Source organism: Meriones unguiculatus, chromosome 6, assembly GCF_030254825.1.
Source record: "Meriones unguiculatus strain TT.TT164.6M chromosome 6, Bangor_MerUng_6.1, whole genome shotgun sequence".
Taxonomy (NCBI): Eukaryota; Metazoa; Chordata; class Mammalia; order Rodentia; family Muridae; genus Meriones; species Meriones unguiculatus.
This window is the reverse complement of record NC_083354.1, coordinates 127908741-127924728: the sequence shown is the minus strand read 5'-3', so window position 1 is coordinate 127924728 and position 15988 is coordinate 127908741. Positions and strand designations below refer to the sequence as shown.

The 15988-nt window shown below is 41.6% G+C and overlaps 1 protein-coding gene across 2 annotated transcripts in view; it reads left to right on the top strand.

The window, feature by feature from the left end:
* The window catches only part of Slc26a7 (solute carrier family 26 member 7), a 119096-nt gene that overhangs the window by 74393 nt on the left and 28715 nt on the right, over nt 1-15988 (top strand). For both annotated transcript variants that reach the window (XM_060386017.1, XM_060386016.1), the window contains exons 7-10: nt 1218-1300; nt 3363-3510; nt 6022-6135; nt 15122-15199. In XM_060386017.1, coding sequence (XP_060242000.1) covers nt 1218-1300; nt 3363-3510; nt 6022-6135; nt 15122-15199 — 423 coding nt within the window. The remainder of the gene's footprint in view (nt 1-1217; nt 1301-3362; nt 3511-6021; nt 6136-15121; nt 15200-15988) is intronic.

Here is a 15988-nt window from a genome sequence, read left to right as displayed (position 1 = left end):
GCAATCAAGACTGGCCATAGATAAGATCTCTGTGATTGATTGAGAGACCCTGCCTCATTTAAGAAGGAGGAACGGCCACTGTAGATGAGTCCAGGCATCAACTTTTGGTCTTCTACATGAGTATGAACCCATGAGCATTGTGCATGTACAAACATGTAGCAAGTATATATACACACATGTAACACCTGTACACATGCACACACACACACACACACATACACACACACACACACACACACACACAGACTATGATTGTAGACAGAGCGAGTAACTTTCCTTGAATATCTCAATAACATCAAAGTAGCATATCTGAGCCTCCTTGCCGGCTCTCTGAAAGACATTTGTTCCTTCAGGCTGGGAACTGGCATGTTTGACTTCATGAAAGCGATAAAGCTCAAGTTAAAACCCAATGAGGGAGGCTCTCAATCCGTGATAAATACCAGCATAGTGAGAGTATAGCATAGTACTTCATGCCCTGAGAGATTCTCCTCTTTTGTGGAGAGAAAAACGTGTTCTTACAGAGCACTCCTTCATGTCACAAGACAAAAAGTAGGCTGAATTGTAGTGCTTGTATATATATACACACACACACACACACACCACTACATTTTGTGTTTTTTTGTGCCTTCAAAACTGGCCGTAATTCGGTGGGTACAAATCAAGATGTTAGAAAACCCGCAGGTATTAAATACTGTAGTTTGAAAACTCAGAGGGTCATCTCAAGTTTTAGAAGCACAGTTTAGAATTGTACTTGGCATGTGGTTGGTGACTGTATGTACCATATGTCTGCACGCACATTCTTGGTTCAGTGTGGCATTGTACCACTGTGTTTAAGGTTTCATTATCAGATAAAAACCATTGGCATATCTCTTGTCTTTGTCATTTTGCATGTTTTGTACTGGGACATTTCAAGTCTTTTACTAACACAGTTAATCATCATCAAAAGTAGATATCGATTGAGCAGTGCCAGAGGACACCAGAAGTCAATCTTTGTATCTCAGGCTGTTCTCAAATCCAAGATTTTCCTGTCTTGGCATCCTGAGTGCTAGAATTACAGACAGGCAACACCACTCCTGGCTTAACTTTTAGTATTTCATTAATAAATGCGAATCCTTGCGACACGTAACATGTATTTTTAAGCAGCCCTGCATGTTTGAAAGCCAGCTAGTAACGTATTTATGTATATATTTGTGTCTTTTTCCAATGGGACTACTCAGATCATTGCTGCCTCGTTTGCTTGCTATTGTACGAACATGGAAAGCACATACGGATTAGAAGTAGTTGGGCACATTCCAAATGGGTAATGTAGTCTTTCTTTTAATATGTATATATCTGAATGTTTGTTTTCTGATGTTCAAAGGACCTGAGCCTGGTAGGAATGTCTTTCTCTCTCTTCTTTTCTTTCTTTCTTTCTTTCTTTCTTTCTTTCTTTCTTTCTTTCTTTCTTTCTTTCTTTCTTTCTTTTTTGTGGCTGTATGAGGCAAAGTCTAATTAATTTTTATTGCAAATTCCAAAACCAACATGTGGAGAAAAATAGTAATTTTCTAGGTTATAAGCTAACCTGTTATTCAATAACCATGTAATTATTTTATGCAGAGCTGCTTCAAATAAAAGATTTCAAAAGGATCCATAAAGATATGGCTTGAAAAGTAATGGCAGTTGCTAAGTTTGCAGCCTCTTGGATTTGGCCCACTTTAATTGTCCAGTCACCCACATTCTTGTGGCCATTTTTATATCACTTAAGTTATGATAGATGTAAACAAGCATCCTGCGGAATTGGAAGCCCACAGGCCTGAGAAGAGAGCTATAGAGAAGGGTACAGTAGCCGCCTCCCTACCCTCTCTCTTCTCCCTCCAGACCTTAGGAGAATGAGTCGTTTAACACTGTGAGAAAACAAAGGTCCTTCCAAACACAGTCTGACAAGATATGGCTAAGAATGGATGCCTTATGTGTTGGTCCCCCTTTGAAAAGCTGTGTGACACAGTCAGGGACAAAGTCTAATTCTGAGACAAAGTCACAGTTGATGGGTCTTCTGCACTTTATTTTTCATCTTGTTAAAACAAAACAAAAAAACAGTATAAAAATTCTCAGAAACTTAAAAAAGGTTAATTAAAAAAAAATTCTTTGTGTTTGCTGGCCTGTGCAGATGCAGGCAAAAGAGGTTTTCTTTAATCAACTCTAGATTCCTAAAGGTCCCTCTGCTTTTCCTTTGAAAGCCAGTTAATTGTTTCCTCTTCAGTTCAGTTGTTGTTATTAGTCAGTCACATTCAGGTTTAATGAAATAAAGGTTTGACTGCTTAATTTCAAGTTTTGTTTAATATGTATCTTAGGATGTGGACTCATAACCTGTTGGGGAAGTAAGACACAGTACATGGTGACCACAATTCATGGCTCTCTTCCTTCTACTCTTGTTTACCCTTATCTGAATTCCTTTCTCAGAAACCCCTTTAAGGAACTGCAAAAATGCTTGGCTTTGAAATCCAAGGGCTAAGGCTGAAGCCCAGCTCAGCTGTCCTCCAAACGTTTTCTCATCCCTACAGCGGTTGTGGTGGACTTGATTTGGGGTTGTTCAGAAAATTGAATGAAACAGCTAATGAGAAAGAGCCCATGTTCTATTCATACCCTAGATAGTGAGCCACTAACCAGTATGAAATGTTTTATCATGGGGATTTTTTTCATAGGGGAGAGGGAGGTAAGTTTCCCAAAACGACAAGAAATACACAAATGGCTATTTGGCTTACGTGCTTTTCAGGGGACAATAAGACATAATGGCTGGGTGTTATCTGAGAAATGTTTTAATGACTTCTTTGGAATGAAGCTAAGTGTGGTCTGTTATGCAAAAGAGAGTAGAAGACATCTTCCTGCATATTTTCTTTAGCGTGAGTAAGCCAGGCCTGACTGTCTCGTGAAAGGATTGAGTTAAAATGTAATTAGCACAGTGAAGCCAATGGCGTATTTGGAGATTAGTGGACAGTAAACTAGTGTTTGCCTGAAAGTCTGCAGCAGTCGAGGGAGGAAACGCGGCTCCAGTGCCAGCCAAATAAATATTTGGAAAGGTTCAAAAGAAGGGAAGGCCAAGATATGCTTTTGTTTCCTACAAGAAACTTTTGTCAAGTCAGGATTGCTGTGGTGTGAGCGAATTACCTAGGTGTGGATGTCAGTTAGATGCATGGGGCGCTCCCCGTGGCGGCGTTTCTTACAGTTTTGCTTTTCTGCTAAATCATATTGAAAATACACGGGCTTCTCAGAGCAGGCCTGTTTGGTTTTCGTCTTGGAGGCTTCACGTATTCCTTGTAAACTTCAGAACCATTACTGCAGTGGAATTCATGGCGAGTTCATAACTTCGGTCTTTCTGTCCGTAGGATTCCTCCACCCCGTGCTCCTCCAATGAACGTCCTCTCTGCAGTGCTCACCGAAGCTTTCGGGGTTGCACTTGTGGGCTACGTGGCCTCCCTGGCTCTCGCTCAAGGATCTGCCAAGAAGTTCAAGTACTCAGTTGACGACAACCAGGTGGAGTGTGCCCCCAGGTGCCCCCAGCCCCTCTCCACCCAGGGGCTTTCACTGTTCTGCGGGCGCTCGACGTCTGAAAATACACCTTTCTGAAATACGCCTGTTCTGTGGCAAGAATGGGCAGAACAAAACACAGAAGAGCCTCGCAGTCATTCGCAGGGAGCTGAGAATCTAGCTCTCACAGCTTATCAAAATGTTGGTTTGTCCATTCCCTCTTTTTATCTACACGTGCGTCCGATTAAGGACAACCTTCAGGACCCAGTTCTTTGCTTCCCGCATGTGGGTCCTGGGATTGAACTTAGATCATCAGGTTTGGTAGCAAGTGCCTTTACCCCCTGAGCCGTCTCACTGACTTTTGTAATACGTTTTTAAAGAAAGATGTACACCTTCATGTTCTTTTATTTGGTGTTAGGAGAAAACGCAAGCGTTTTGTGGTAGATAGCGTTGAAGCCTTAGGGATTTCAAAGTGGAAGACTAACAATTGCTCTTACGAAGATGCTGCGGGGTGTGAGGTTCTGCTTCTACACACCTCACGGTGCATAGGCATTTGTTTACTGAATTCATCTCTCCTGGGTCTTTCTCACGTCCCAAGGCCCTGTGTGGCTCCCTGGGCCTGAACGGAAGCTGTAGAGTACTGCTCACAAGTGCGGAGTTACCCGCGCACAGACCTCACACTGAGGTTGTGGGACCTCAGTCCTCTCGGCATATGCGTGCATTAATCCCCGCCATAGCTGCCAGGGATAAAATAGTGGACACAGGTGAATACTTTCTTCCACTCAGACACTTCCGGGGCCTTTGCTCTTTCCTGCTCAAATTACAGACCTCGTCATCGTGGCTCACAAGGCTGGATGGAAGGTCCCATTTCTTGTCTAGTCCTCTGTGATCTGTCCTGCCCACACTTTCTATCTCTCCTCCGAGCTCACCAGTCAAGATTCTGCCTGGGAAGTTTGCGCCCACAGCTCTGTTTCAGTGGAATTCTCACATATCTCTATAACTGCTTGTCCCAGACGCTCGCTTTAGAGGAAGACTTCTGTTGACCAAACTGCTCAAATCCAGGCCTCTCCGCAGCCTTCTCTGTTTGCTTTCTAGCTTTGTCTATTTGCTATCTGCATTTTCTTGCCAGAGCAACAGCTCTTTGTGGCCAGAGATCTTGTTTATAGTAACTGATACTAATAGGAGCAGGCAAGGTAATAGGAGAATTTTTTAAAAATTTATCCAGTAGGAATATGACGACTGGCCCAGGCCCTGGTAAGGAAGGGCATATGTAGACGGGCGCTGGGCTGAATACAGAGGCTGTGGGGAGAGCGGTGGATCACTGTACAGCTTGGGGCCCAGACTTAGGAGGATATGATTCAGATGGTTGAAAACTGTAGATAGATTCCTGAATTCTCCTTAGCTTTCAAACGTTAATACCAAATAGCAGATTGGATATAGGTGAGGCGTGACAGCCAGAAATAAAGGAAACTTGGAAAGAATAGGGTCCCAGAAGCCAACTGAAGGGACTTTTTTTTTTTTTGAATTTTATTTAGGTACAGTTTATTCACTTTGTATCACAGATGTAGCCCCCTTCCCAACCCCTCCCCATCCCACTCTCTCTCCCTCTTCTCCTATGCTCCTTCCCTAGTCCAATGATAGGGGAAATTCTCCTCCCCTTCCATCTGACCATAGTCTATCAGGTCTCATCCAGACTGGCTTCTTTGTCTTGCTCTGTGGCCTGGTAAGGCTGCTCCCCTCTCAGGGGGAGGTGACCCAAGAGCCAGCCCATGAGTTCATGTCAGAGATGGTCCCTGGTCCTATTATTGGGGAATTTTCTTGAATACTGAGCTACCTTGGGCTACTTCTGTGCAGGGGTTTAAGTTATCTCCATGCATGGTCCTTGTTTGAAGTATCAATTTCAGAAAAGATCTCTGTGCACAGATGTTTTGGTTCCGTTGCTTACCTTGTGGCGCTCCTGTTCCCTCCAGGTTTTCCTGCCTCTCCCTTCTTTCTTTCTTTTTTTTTTTTTAATTTTTCATCAATTACACTTTATTCATTCTGCATCCCCCCATAAGCCCCTCCCTCCTCCCCTCCCAATCCCACCCTCCCTCCTCCCTCTGCTTGCATGCCACTCCCCAAGTCCACTAAGAAGGATGAAATGAGCAGCTTTGTCAAATGCTTTATACCAGGCAGGTAAAGAAGTACCCGTTGGAGTTGGTTAGGCAGAGGTCAAAGGGCAGTGGTAAAGCCCAGTTGGGAGAAGGCAAAGGGCAACAGTGCAGTGGAAGTCTTGACTAAATAGAATTTCCTCGCGAGTTCATTATGAGAGCTGAGTGACATGCTTTGGATGGTTTTGGAGGATTGGAAGCGGTCAGTGAATGTTAGCTATTCTTATAAGAAAGTATTACGTCTCAACTCATGAGGAGATGAGTAACTGACTATAAACAAGCTTAATTCTCTGATGAACTGTACCTGGGACCGGAGAAGAGGATTGTGATAGAGAAACGTTCCATTCACCCATAACTAATCTTGCAGGAATTTCTGGCCCACGGCCTCAGCAACGTGATCCCGTCCTTCTTCTTCTGCATCCCAAGCGCTGCTGCCATGGGAAGGACGGCTGGTCTGTACAGCACGGGCGCGAAGACACAGGTAATGACTGTTCTGTGGGTGAGAGGGACTGTGGAGCCTTCAGCCCCTTCGCAGAGTAGAAAAGAGCAGAAAAGAGCAGCGTCGAGCCTTGAAAATGCTGCTGATTTGTATTTCTAAGTAGCTTCTACAGGCCCTTCCTCCCTCCCTCTCCTATTCCCTCCTTCCTGTTCCATCTCCCCGTTTTTTCTTATCTTTGCCATTAATTAATGACTGCTCCACAGGCCCAATGATAAAAGAAACAGAGTGGTGCACTCTGCACCCTTGGTAGCTTTATTATTAACAACCTTGAAGCCAGAGCGCTCTCTAGTGGTAGCTCAGTTAATCTAAACAGTCTGGGTGACCTTTTTTTTTTTTTCTTCCTCCCCTCCCCCTGTTTTGCTCACTTCCTTGACATAAAATAAAACCAAGCCCAGGTAGAATATATGTATGGCAATGCGAAAATGTGCCATTCTAAATATTTAAATATTTGAGGTTAAAGAAGAAATTGTTTTATATATAGTTTAGAAACTCAAATAGATTCTTTTTTTTTTTTCCCAGTCTGATCTATACTAGGCATTGTGCTCAGTAATGGTAGGATAATGATGATAGCGATGATGGTATTGATGGTGGTATAAATAATATTGAGATGTGTGTCAACTTTATTTATCTGTTTATTCATTGATTTTGTTTTGTAGAGACAGGGTTTTTCTGTGTACCCTTAGCTGTCCTGGACTCACTTTGGAGACTAGAATGGCCTCAAACTCACAGAGATCTGTCTGCCTCTGCCTCCCTGAGTGTATGTCTTCTTAGTAAATGGACTCAATCTTTTAGGCAACCCGTTGAAAGATGTAAAATTGTTGTTCTCAGTCTTTATGTGAGAAAGTAGAGGGCAAGGTGGCTGAAATAATTGACCCAGGCATAGTGTGATGATACTTTCCCTGGGGAGACTCAGAACACACATCTGCTCACTCCAGATAGGGAGCCCACAACAGATTTCATGTATGTTTACTACAAAGTCCAATTTAGGGAGCCAATAAGTTTTACTGAGGTTACTCAGAGAAAGATGGGCGAAGGATTACTTACAGGAGCAGAAATGACTCAAAGACAGTTGCATGAGCAAAGCCCACCTCAGCAGGGGGACAGCTCACGGAAGCTGGGAACCGGGAGCACACTGCACAGCCTTCAGGCAGCTCCACAGGTTGCAGAGTGTCCTTTTTCAGATCCCTCAGTTGGTCTCAGCCTCTTCAGGTGGCTCAGCTGATTTCTGTTCTCCCCAGCAGCTGGTCTGGTCTCAGTGTTCTTTGTGGCATAGCTATCTGAAGCTAACTCTGTAGTCTTTATTGGAGGGGCCCAGTGAATTTGTTCAGATTCAGGGAGTTCCTGAAGCTACTTTGAGTTGCTTATTTTCTGACTTAAGGAGATTCACTGCAGGATGGAATGTTTGAAACTGCTATACAGCAGCAGGTCACAGACCTAGAGAGTGGCGAAGCTGGGATTTAAACTTAGAGCGGTTTGTACTCTTAACCAGTGACCCATCAGGAAAATTGATGTGTATCATAAGAAATGAACAATCACAGCTAAGCCTTATTAAACAATTCGTGTGTAAAATAGAATTGAATGAAAATACATAAACTATTTTTGTGCAAATTTAAACATTTACTAAAGGTTTATCTTAATAATATAGTTTTTAAGTAACAGAACAAGGCATAAGAGAAGTGTATGTTTTGTGATCTTATGGGCAAGAATCAAGCTAAATACAGATAAAGAGTAAAGTGCTGAGTCCTATCATACAGGGGGGTCGTGACCACGGGTTGAGAACCACTGCTTTACAGCATACGGCAGAGGGAGATACAACAATCAGTTTTGAATACATTACAATAAAAAAAAACCCACAACTTGTTTAAGAAGCAAAATTCTTATGTAAGCTTGGATTCATGACATCAAGTAATTTGATGGGTTTTTATGAAGTTAGTGATTTCAAATACAGATTCATAGTGTCTCTTGGCTGGGACAAACCTTTTTGTAATTTACTCTTAAATGTATGTGACCCTTTTCTCTCATGACTCCTTCCTGTAACATTCTAGGGGTCTATATATTTTTGTCAGGCATGTCTTTAAAGAGTGAATATTTACTGTCCTGTTTAGGCTCTATGAATGAAATGTGTTGAGAAGTTCTAGAAGCTGGGCTTGCACTCTGCCTCCATCATGTGCAAATGGGTGACTTGGCACGATAACTTGACTCATTTGGTCTAAAGTGGACCCAGCTGACAAAGCAGAATCACAACTATATAAAGATTAAATGGATCAATACATGCTCAGCTAGTGAGACACCTAAGCACACAAAAACCACTCTTGAAATGCCAATGGTTACAATTGAATTTATCATGTTTCTGTTATTGTTTTTAGTAAAGATGTTTGTGAGGCTGGGATTCTCTTGGGATGGTTTTCTTATCCTACTTGGCTGATTGAGGAAGCTGATACTGTCACTTGTCTTATGGAGAGAGAGGCTGAAACACAGTCCTGAGGTGGAACCACCATAATGTGGGCCATGTCTGATCTTAGGCGATTTGCATGTGTTTTTAATCACTGCTTAAGTGACAAGGACACTCTTGGCTTAGTCTTTGTAACTTTCAACACTGAATGTTTCGTAGAAAGAACACTTTAGAAAATTTGTCCTAAGTATAGAATCTGATCCGGTTAAGGACACCATTTATTAGGATGGAGATGAGGGGATGCTCTGTCTTTGTTCTGGCATCACATGTTTGAGTGACTGCAGCAAGAGAACATTTCTAAAGACTTTGTAGTTAATAAGATTTTTTTTTCGCTGCATGGTATTCGATTCATCAAACTTCAAAATAAATTAGCAAAAACACCAAAGCCTCCCAGCAGAGTATTCTCAGGGCACCGTGCTTGCTGGGCTGATGACTACGTTTCCCATCCACTTCTAAGCAATTACACAGACAAAGAATCTGAACCAATGTGCTTCCTCAAGTTGAGGGTGCTTTGGCATCCATTTCAGACCATTTACATTGTAGCCACTAAGTGTACGTAGCATAAGTATAGATGCTGTGGCTTGAGAACTCTAAGGGTATCTTCAGGTTTGACTCTATTTTGGCTAGTTCTGAAAGCGGCTTTCTACACTTGATGTTACCTGAAACACATAAAAGCCCTCAACTTTTCAGCTAGTTACAACTCAAAGCACAAATGACAAGCACATTCCCTGTCCATTACCTCACTGTCTGCAACCACTGCAGCATCCCCACAAGATAACCTCACTGTGATAGTTTATTTAAGGCTAGAAGTGGAGCTAAGTGATTAGAGAGTACTTGTCTGCCGTGCGCAGGATTCGATCTCCTGCTCTACAAACAACAATAGAGTTATCCTTCTAATAGAAGGAAAACACCATAATCCGTTTGCTTCCTTCAGTCCCAGAAAAGGCTTTGCTCAGGTCAGAGTTCATCTTTTCTACACATTTCAGTACTTTCCTAGACAAGTCTCAGCTGCATAGCTTTGCTTTGCCTTCCTTCCTTCCTTCCTTCCTTCCTTCCTTCCTTCCTAAAATTTTGTGATAGTTTTATTTATAAGCATGTGTTTTTGTGTGTGTAATGTGCACACTCATGCAGTGTCTGTAGAGGCCAGAGAGAAACAGAGTGTCGGATCAGGTGGTTGTGAACCACTTGATGTGGGCTGGGAACTGAACTCAGGTCTTCTAGAGGAGCAGCTGGAGCCCTTCACTGCTGAGACACCTCTAACCCCCACTGGACTGTTTCCTACCACATATTTAACTTTCTTGCACTTGAGTCTTCTCTTCTGGTGGGCTCCACTCTCTTCGGGATGACTTCCTGGTCCCTCTTGGCTGCTTCCTTCTAGTCTTCAGCTATCACTAACACTTGTGGCTTATGTTTCTTCTCTTCAGATTTTGAGCACTGTTTGACATTTTGTATTCATTACCATGACCGTATGAATTAAAGCCACTGGAGAGTACAGTTTCTATCCCTACAGTTCATGTATCCTTGGTGTTCATTTAGCAAGTACTGACATGCCGTAATTACTGAATCACTGCATATAGACACAGTGGACATGAAAGAAAAATGGCTAAGAATTACTTATAACTTAGCAATTTTGCTGCCATTATGCCCGAGATTTGTTTTTTTAATTTGTCTGACAGTTTTATTACAAATAATAAAATTTAAATGTAGTACTTTTATTGTTGAAACATTCTATTTAAAATCAGGCATTTGATTGTATACTTTCGAGAAGTCCTGTTTGACAGAAATGCAATTTGAGCTACCCATGTAATTTAAATTATCTAGTGGCCACATCTTTAAAACCTACTAAAATCGATTTTAATACATTTTGATTTACCTGACAGGATAAAATTATTATAATTTAAACATAGATTAAAGATATAGGCACAGTACTTTAAAATATCTTTTGATAAAAGTTAAGAATCTGGTAAGTATCTTATATGTTCAGAGTAATATGGAAAAGTCACATTTCAAGGACTGAAGATGCCTAACGTGGTGATTATTGGCCGGGAAATCTAGGACTGTTTTTATGTCAGTGAGCGGAGGGCAAAGACTTTCGGTGTTTAAGAAAAACTAATTAAATGGTTTCAATAGGAATAATAAAAGATACTGATCATTTAATAGAAAGTCCTCTGGTCAAAGACACAGACACAGAAATGCTCTTAGCAGTGTTCTCCTTTCCATGTGATGCCCAAAGCCTGTGTGTCCAAGAAGAGCCTTTGGGAGAGAAAGGCAAACAGCACAAATAAATACTGTTTCTTCCCAACTGGAACACTAAATCAGTATTCCATGGCTCCCTGTCCTGCATGCTTCTCTTCACCTCCAATAGTGGAGATGAATCTATGCTTTTCAGGGGCTTCAGAAGGATCAGAGAATCATGAGGGATGCCAGACAGCCTCTGCTGCAGAGGCAGTGCAGCCACAACTGAAAACAGCAGGCGGCATGCTTTTTTTTTTTTTTTTTTTTTTTTTGCAAATGCTGAGATTTCCTCTGGGCTCTGATTTGCAAAACTGTATTCCTTTAATGTTTCCAGAAGTTGGCTCCTTGCTTGCATCTTCTACAAGGCCTTCTTAATTTGGCTGTATTGATCCATATCCTGCCTTTTTCTTTCTTTCTTTCTTTCTGCCCTTTTCTATCTCTCTTTTACAGTTCCACTACTTTTATAGATCTGTATGTCATTTGACCCTTGCTTAGGAAGCAAGCAATTGGGATCTCCCTCTCTTTCCAGCTAAGTACTATGTATCTATGGAGGACACTAATGCGTATGGGCAGAGGTCATATTTGTAAGTGATGAGCAATTTATAATGGTGCCACTGAGATCATTCCTTCTGTCCCTCTGAAAGAGAATTTATATGCAATGTTCACATGGATACACATATATGTACATAACCTTGTCATAAAATATGAAGAAAATAGAGACTTTATTAACTTTTATGCAGACTTAACTCTTAGACATGACTACTTAAATGTTTAAGACAAAACTGATCATGAGCCATTTAGTCAGTATGCCATGAAATATACTGAAGAGAAAAACACACAGGCAATGGACAGCCTATGGATGGGAAGATTGTGAATACTTGCTTTCGGCATTTATAATCTGAATCTTTCTAAAACTTACTGCGGACTTACTTATGCTCTGTTTCTCTTCTGACAGGAAAGAAAAACAAATTGAATATTATGGGTGAGAGCCTAAGGGAGTTGCATATTACTTATTATTATTTAGCTTCTGTGTAGCATTTTATAGCAGCTTTAGTAGAGTGTAATCTATCCAAGCACTTGAAAAATACCTTTGAAATTCTCTAGCTTGTTGAACTAGAGCAAGGCCAAATTAAACTGTGCATTTTCCAAACCTCCATTGCCAGGGCTGAGAACCAAATGCTCCATTTTAAATCAGATTAGAAGAGTGATGCATGTCATAGTTCAAGTAGAAGAAAAGTTAAGTTAAACAAAACTCAAAAAATAAACACATCATTGGAAATTTCTCAACGACTGTGCATTCCGCTTCTTGTCATTGGGCTTATTGTCATATTTAAAACTATTGAACTAAAAAAAAAAAAAAGACTGTTGCTTGATCTCCTTTGGAGAGAGGGGTAAGTAGGAGACAGGGAGACAGACAAGGAGAGAGAGAAATTGCCCCCCCCACTGTGCCTTGTTTCCTGCTGTGTGCAGGATTCCCCCTTTCTTATTAAATCCACATTTCCTGCCACCAGCAATTCTTGACAGAAGTTAGAAAACTTCCAAACAATAGGTTTGTACTAAATTAAACTCTCATTTCAAAATAAAGGGCTTGTGCTAGAGAAATGGCTCAGCAACATAGAACACTGGTTGCTCTTTGAAAGTACCAAGCTGTAATTCCTATCACCCATATGGTGGCAACCACCTGAACTCTAATTCCAGGGGATCTGACACTTGCCTCTGGCCTCCATGAGTCCAAGGCACATGGTACACAAACATATATCCAGGCAAAACACTCATAACAAATAAAGCTTGAAAAATAAGGAAGGTAGTGTTGTATAAATCACCACATATTTTTGAGTGGTTACTATATACATGTTGGGCTGAATGAAAAGACAATCCAAAGAACGTGAAATAAAGTAACCAGCCAACCAACCAACCAACCAACCAACCAACCAACCAACCAACCAGCCAACCAACCAGCAGAAAACAGAGAAACAAAACCCCCAAATTGTATGGATCTGGATCCAGTGAAGGCTTTATGTTGCCTTCTGACACTTCAATTCTCTCACTCCATGATCTTGGATGAGCTACAATCGCTCTACATTTTTATTTTATTTTATTTTATTTTACAATTTATTCACTTTGTATCCCAGAGATAGCCTCCCCTCCCTAATCTCCTCCCAGTCCCAACCTCCCTCCCCCACAACTAATCCACTGAAAGGGGGAGTCCTCCTCCCCTACTATCTGACCCTAGCCTATCAAGTCTCCTAAGGACTGCCTTGATCCTCTTCCTCTGTGGGCTGGCAAGGTCACCCCTCCAGGGGGAAGTGATCAAAGAGCAGGCCATGTCAGAGACAGCCCCTTGCTCCCCTTACTAAGGAACCTGCCTATGGGTGGCTACATCTGAAGAGGGCATCTAGGTCCTCTCTATGCATGGTTCATGCATCAGTCTCTGCAGGCCCCCTTGGCCACAGATTTTTTTTTTTTTTTGGTGGCTTTGATGGCCTCCTTGTGGGCTCCTGTCTGCTCTGGGTTCTTCATCCCTTCTTCCATAAAACTGCCTGGGATCTACCCAAAGTTTGGCTGTGAGTCTCAGCAGCTGCTTCAGTTACCTGCTGGGTGGAGTCTTTGAGAGGACCTTCTATAGTAGGCTCCTATCCTGTTCCCTCTCTTCCATCCTGCTTCTGTGTGTCAGATTCTTCTAATGAATGTTGACTTTAACTTGAGTTTATTTCAGTGCCTAGGAGTGAATTTGTTTGTGGGTATATCATAAGTACTGGATTTGAAAAGTCCCAGGGAGAGGACGAATGTTGCTGACTTTTTACTGGAAATAAAGCTTAGCAGTTGGGGTATTTTCCTGTCCACTTACCAGCTAAAGCCTAGGCTTGTTCTAATCCATGAGAATGTCTGATGAGCTGAGTTATTATCTCTGCTCCTATTTTACAGCCCCTCCTCCACAGGTATGTTCTTCAAAGGCAAGTTCAAGACAAGGGTTCATACTGGCCCAACTCTGGGTGTGTTCACATGGATGCCAGCAGTTGTTACAGACCCATTTTGTACCTCTCTCTTTACAGTCAGGCTTACATGGGTCTATCAGCTCTAGTAAATGCCACCACATTTTAGATGTAAAGATCACTGTGTCAAGAAAATTGTATTTTATATAACAAGAAATCAATACATAAAGTATTTCTATCTTTCAAAATGAGCATTTCCTCATGTCTAATTATATTCAGTTTTCAATGCCTACTTCCATCCCCTGGCATACTATAATTTTTCTCTTTTAAAAGTTGTCATCGATACAAAACTGTATCATTTATGTCTAGATTCTCCTCTCACTAATGGTTTTTAACCCCTTACATGTTTGCTTTTTTGTTGCTGTTTGGAGGATGTTCCACAATCTCTCCATTCTTTCTGGGTCTATAGTAAGTGTGTGCATAACTCCATAGGAAATGGTCAAGCTGTTTTCAAAGTATCAGCAATGTGTGAGACTTTCAGTTATTCTTGCCAGATTCTAAAATTATTTACATATTTTTAAATTCAAGCCATCCTAATACAACAAGATTCTGCTTCACTTCTTCATGGTGGTGTTTTAAGTATAGTTGAGGACCTGTGAAAGGCCTCTTAGGGTGTTTGTTAACTTGTTTTTATGATGTCTGGGACTTCTGCTCCTGGGCATTCAGGTTCTCTGTCATTGCTGTAGGAGTCAGGTGTTTTGTATTGACCTTTGTCAGCAGGCTCTGTGGGATAGAACATGATACCAAGGACTTCCCCAGATTAGTAAAATTAAGTCTGTTGCTGGCAGAGAGACTGCTCCTGCAACCTCATCTGAGGACTTGCTCTCCAGAGTTTCTTGTGAGGAACTTGGGTGGGGAGGAGGGAGGGAGAGAAGAGAGAGAGCAAGAGTACATTGGTGCAAATGTGGCATCTGCAGAGAAAAATCCCAGCCTGCAAATTTCTCAGTTGTTATCCAAATGATCCTCTAGGGAGGAACAAGTGGAGCCAGGCTATAGGACTATCCCCTTGGTCCCTCTCACTCTCAACCAGCCACTGCAAGGTGTTGTAAATAAATTGTGTTGTGTGTGTGTGTGTGTGTGTGTGTGTGTGTGTGTGTGTAAAATTGTCTCATCGATGACTTCATTTGGTTGTACCAGTTTGTCAATTGATACATTTGATGTCTTTTCACTGCAAAACACAGATAAGGACAATCCATGCAATTTAATAATGATGCACCCATTTTTTTCTTGCCCCCTTTCCCATAGCTTTGAAATAACAATAGAGTTCTGTCTGTCTTGTGTTTTACAGGTGGCTTGTCTAATATCTTGCATTTTCGTCCTTATAGTCATCTATGCAATAGGACCTTTGCTGTACTGGCTGCCCATGGTACAGTAGTGCTTTTTATGATATACTTCTTGACGTTTGATTAGAATTATTGTGCGTAAGATTCCTTGGGAGAATAAATTCAATGATATTAAATCTTTAAACCATGTTATGTAAGTGAAGATTGGGTATAAGTAAGGATGAAAAAATTACCACATATGATGAGGGAAAAAGGGAAGGAAATGGTGACAGTCCTCTGGCCCGTTGGGGCAACTGGGGACGCTCTCCTGAAAAGTAGACTTTGGTTACTAGGGGTGTAGCTCCAAGGTAAAGCATCAACTGAACATGAATGAATTCCTTGGTTTGATGAAAAAAGGAGGCATTCAAAGAATTGTGCAGGAAGGGTGGGGCAGAGAAAGAGAGTGGACGCAGGATCCTCCTGCACAGCGTAGACACATCTTCTATATGGTGGGATTCCGCATGAGAGCTGGTGCTTCCACCAACCCTTCGTGAACCAGGGCTCCCATGGGACCCCAGCTGCCATCCTGGTCTTAGCCTCTGGTGTTCTAAGACCTAACTTTCCAAGGGAGAGTTTCATAAGATGACCTTCTAATACTCAGTTTCATTTCTCAAGGATGTAAATAGCTATGAATCAAGGTGACTAATATTAGGACACCTATAAAGAAATATAGAAGATGAATGTATAATTTCTGAAACAAACACCTATCAAATCTAGTAAAAAGAACATTCAGTCTTGAGATGCTCATTCCCTTAATTCACTCTCTTTCTCTTTTCTGCTGGTTAGACCTTTCATCAGTTTTGCCCTCGGATTTCCTAAAATTGATGTTGTCT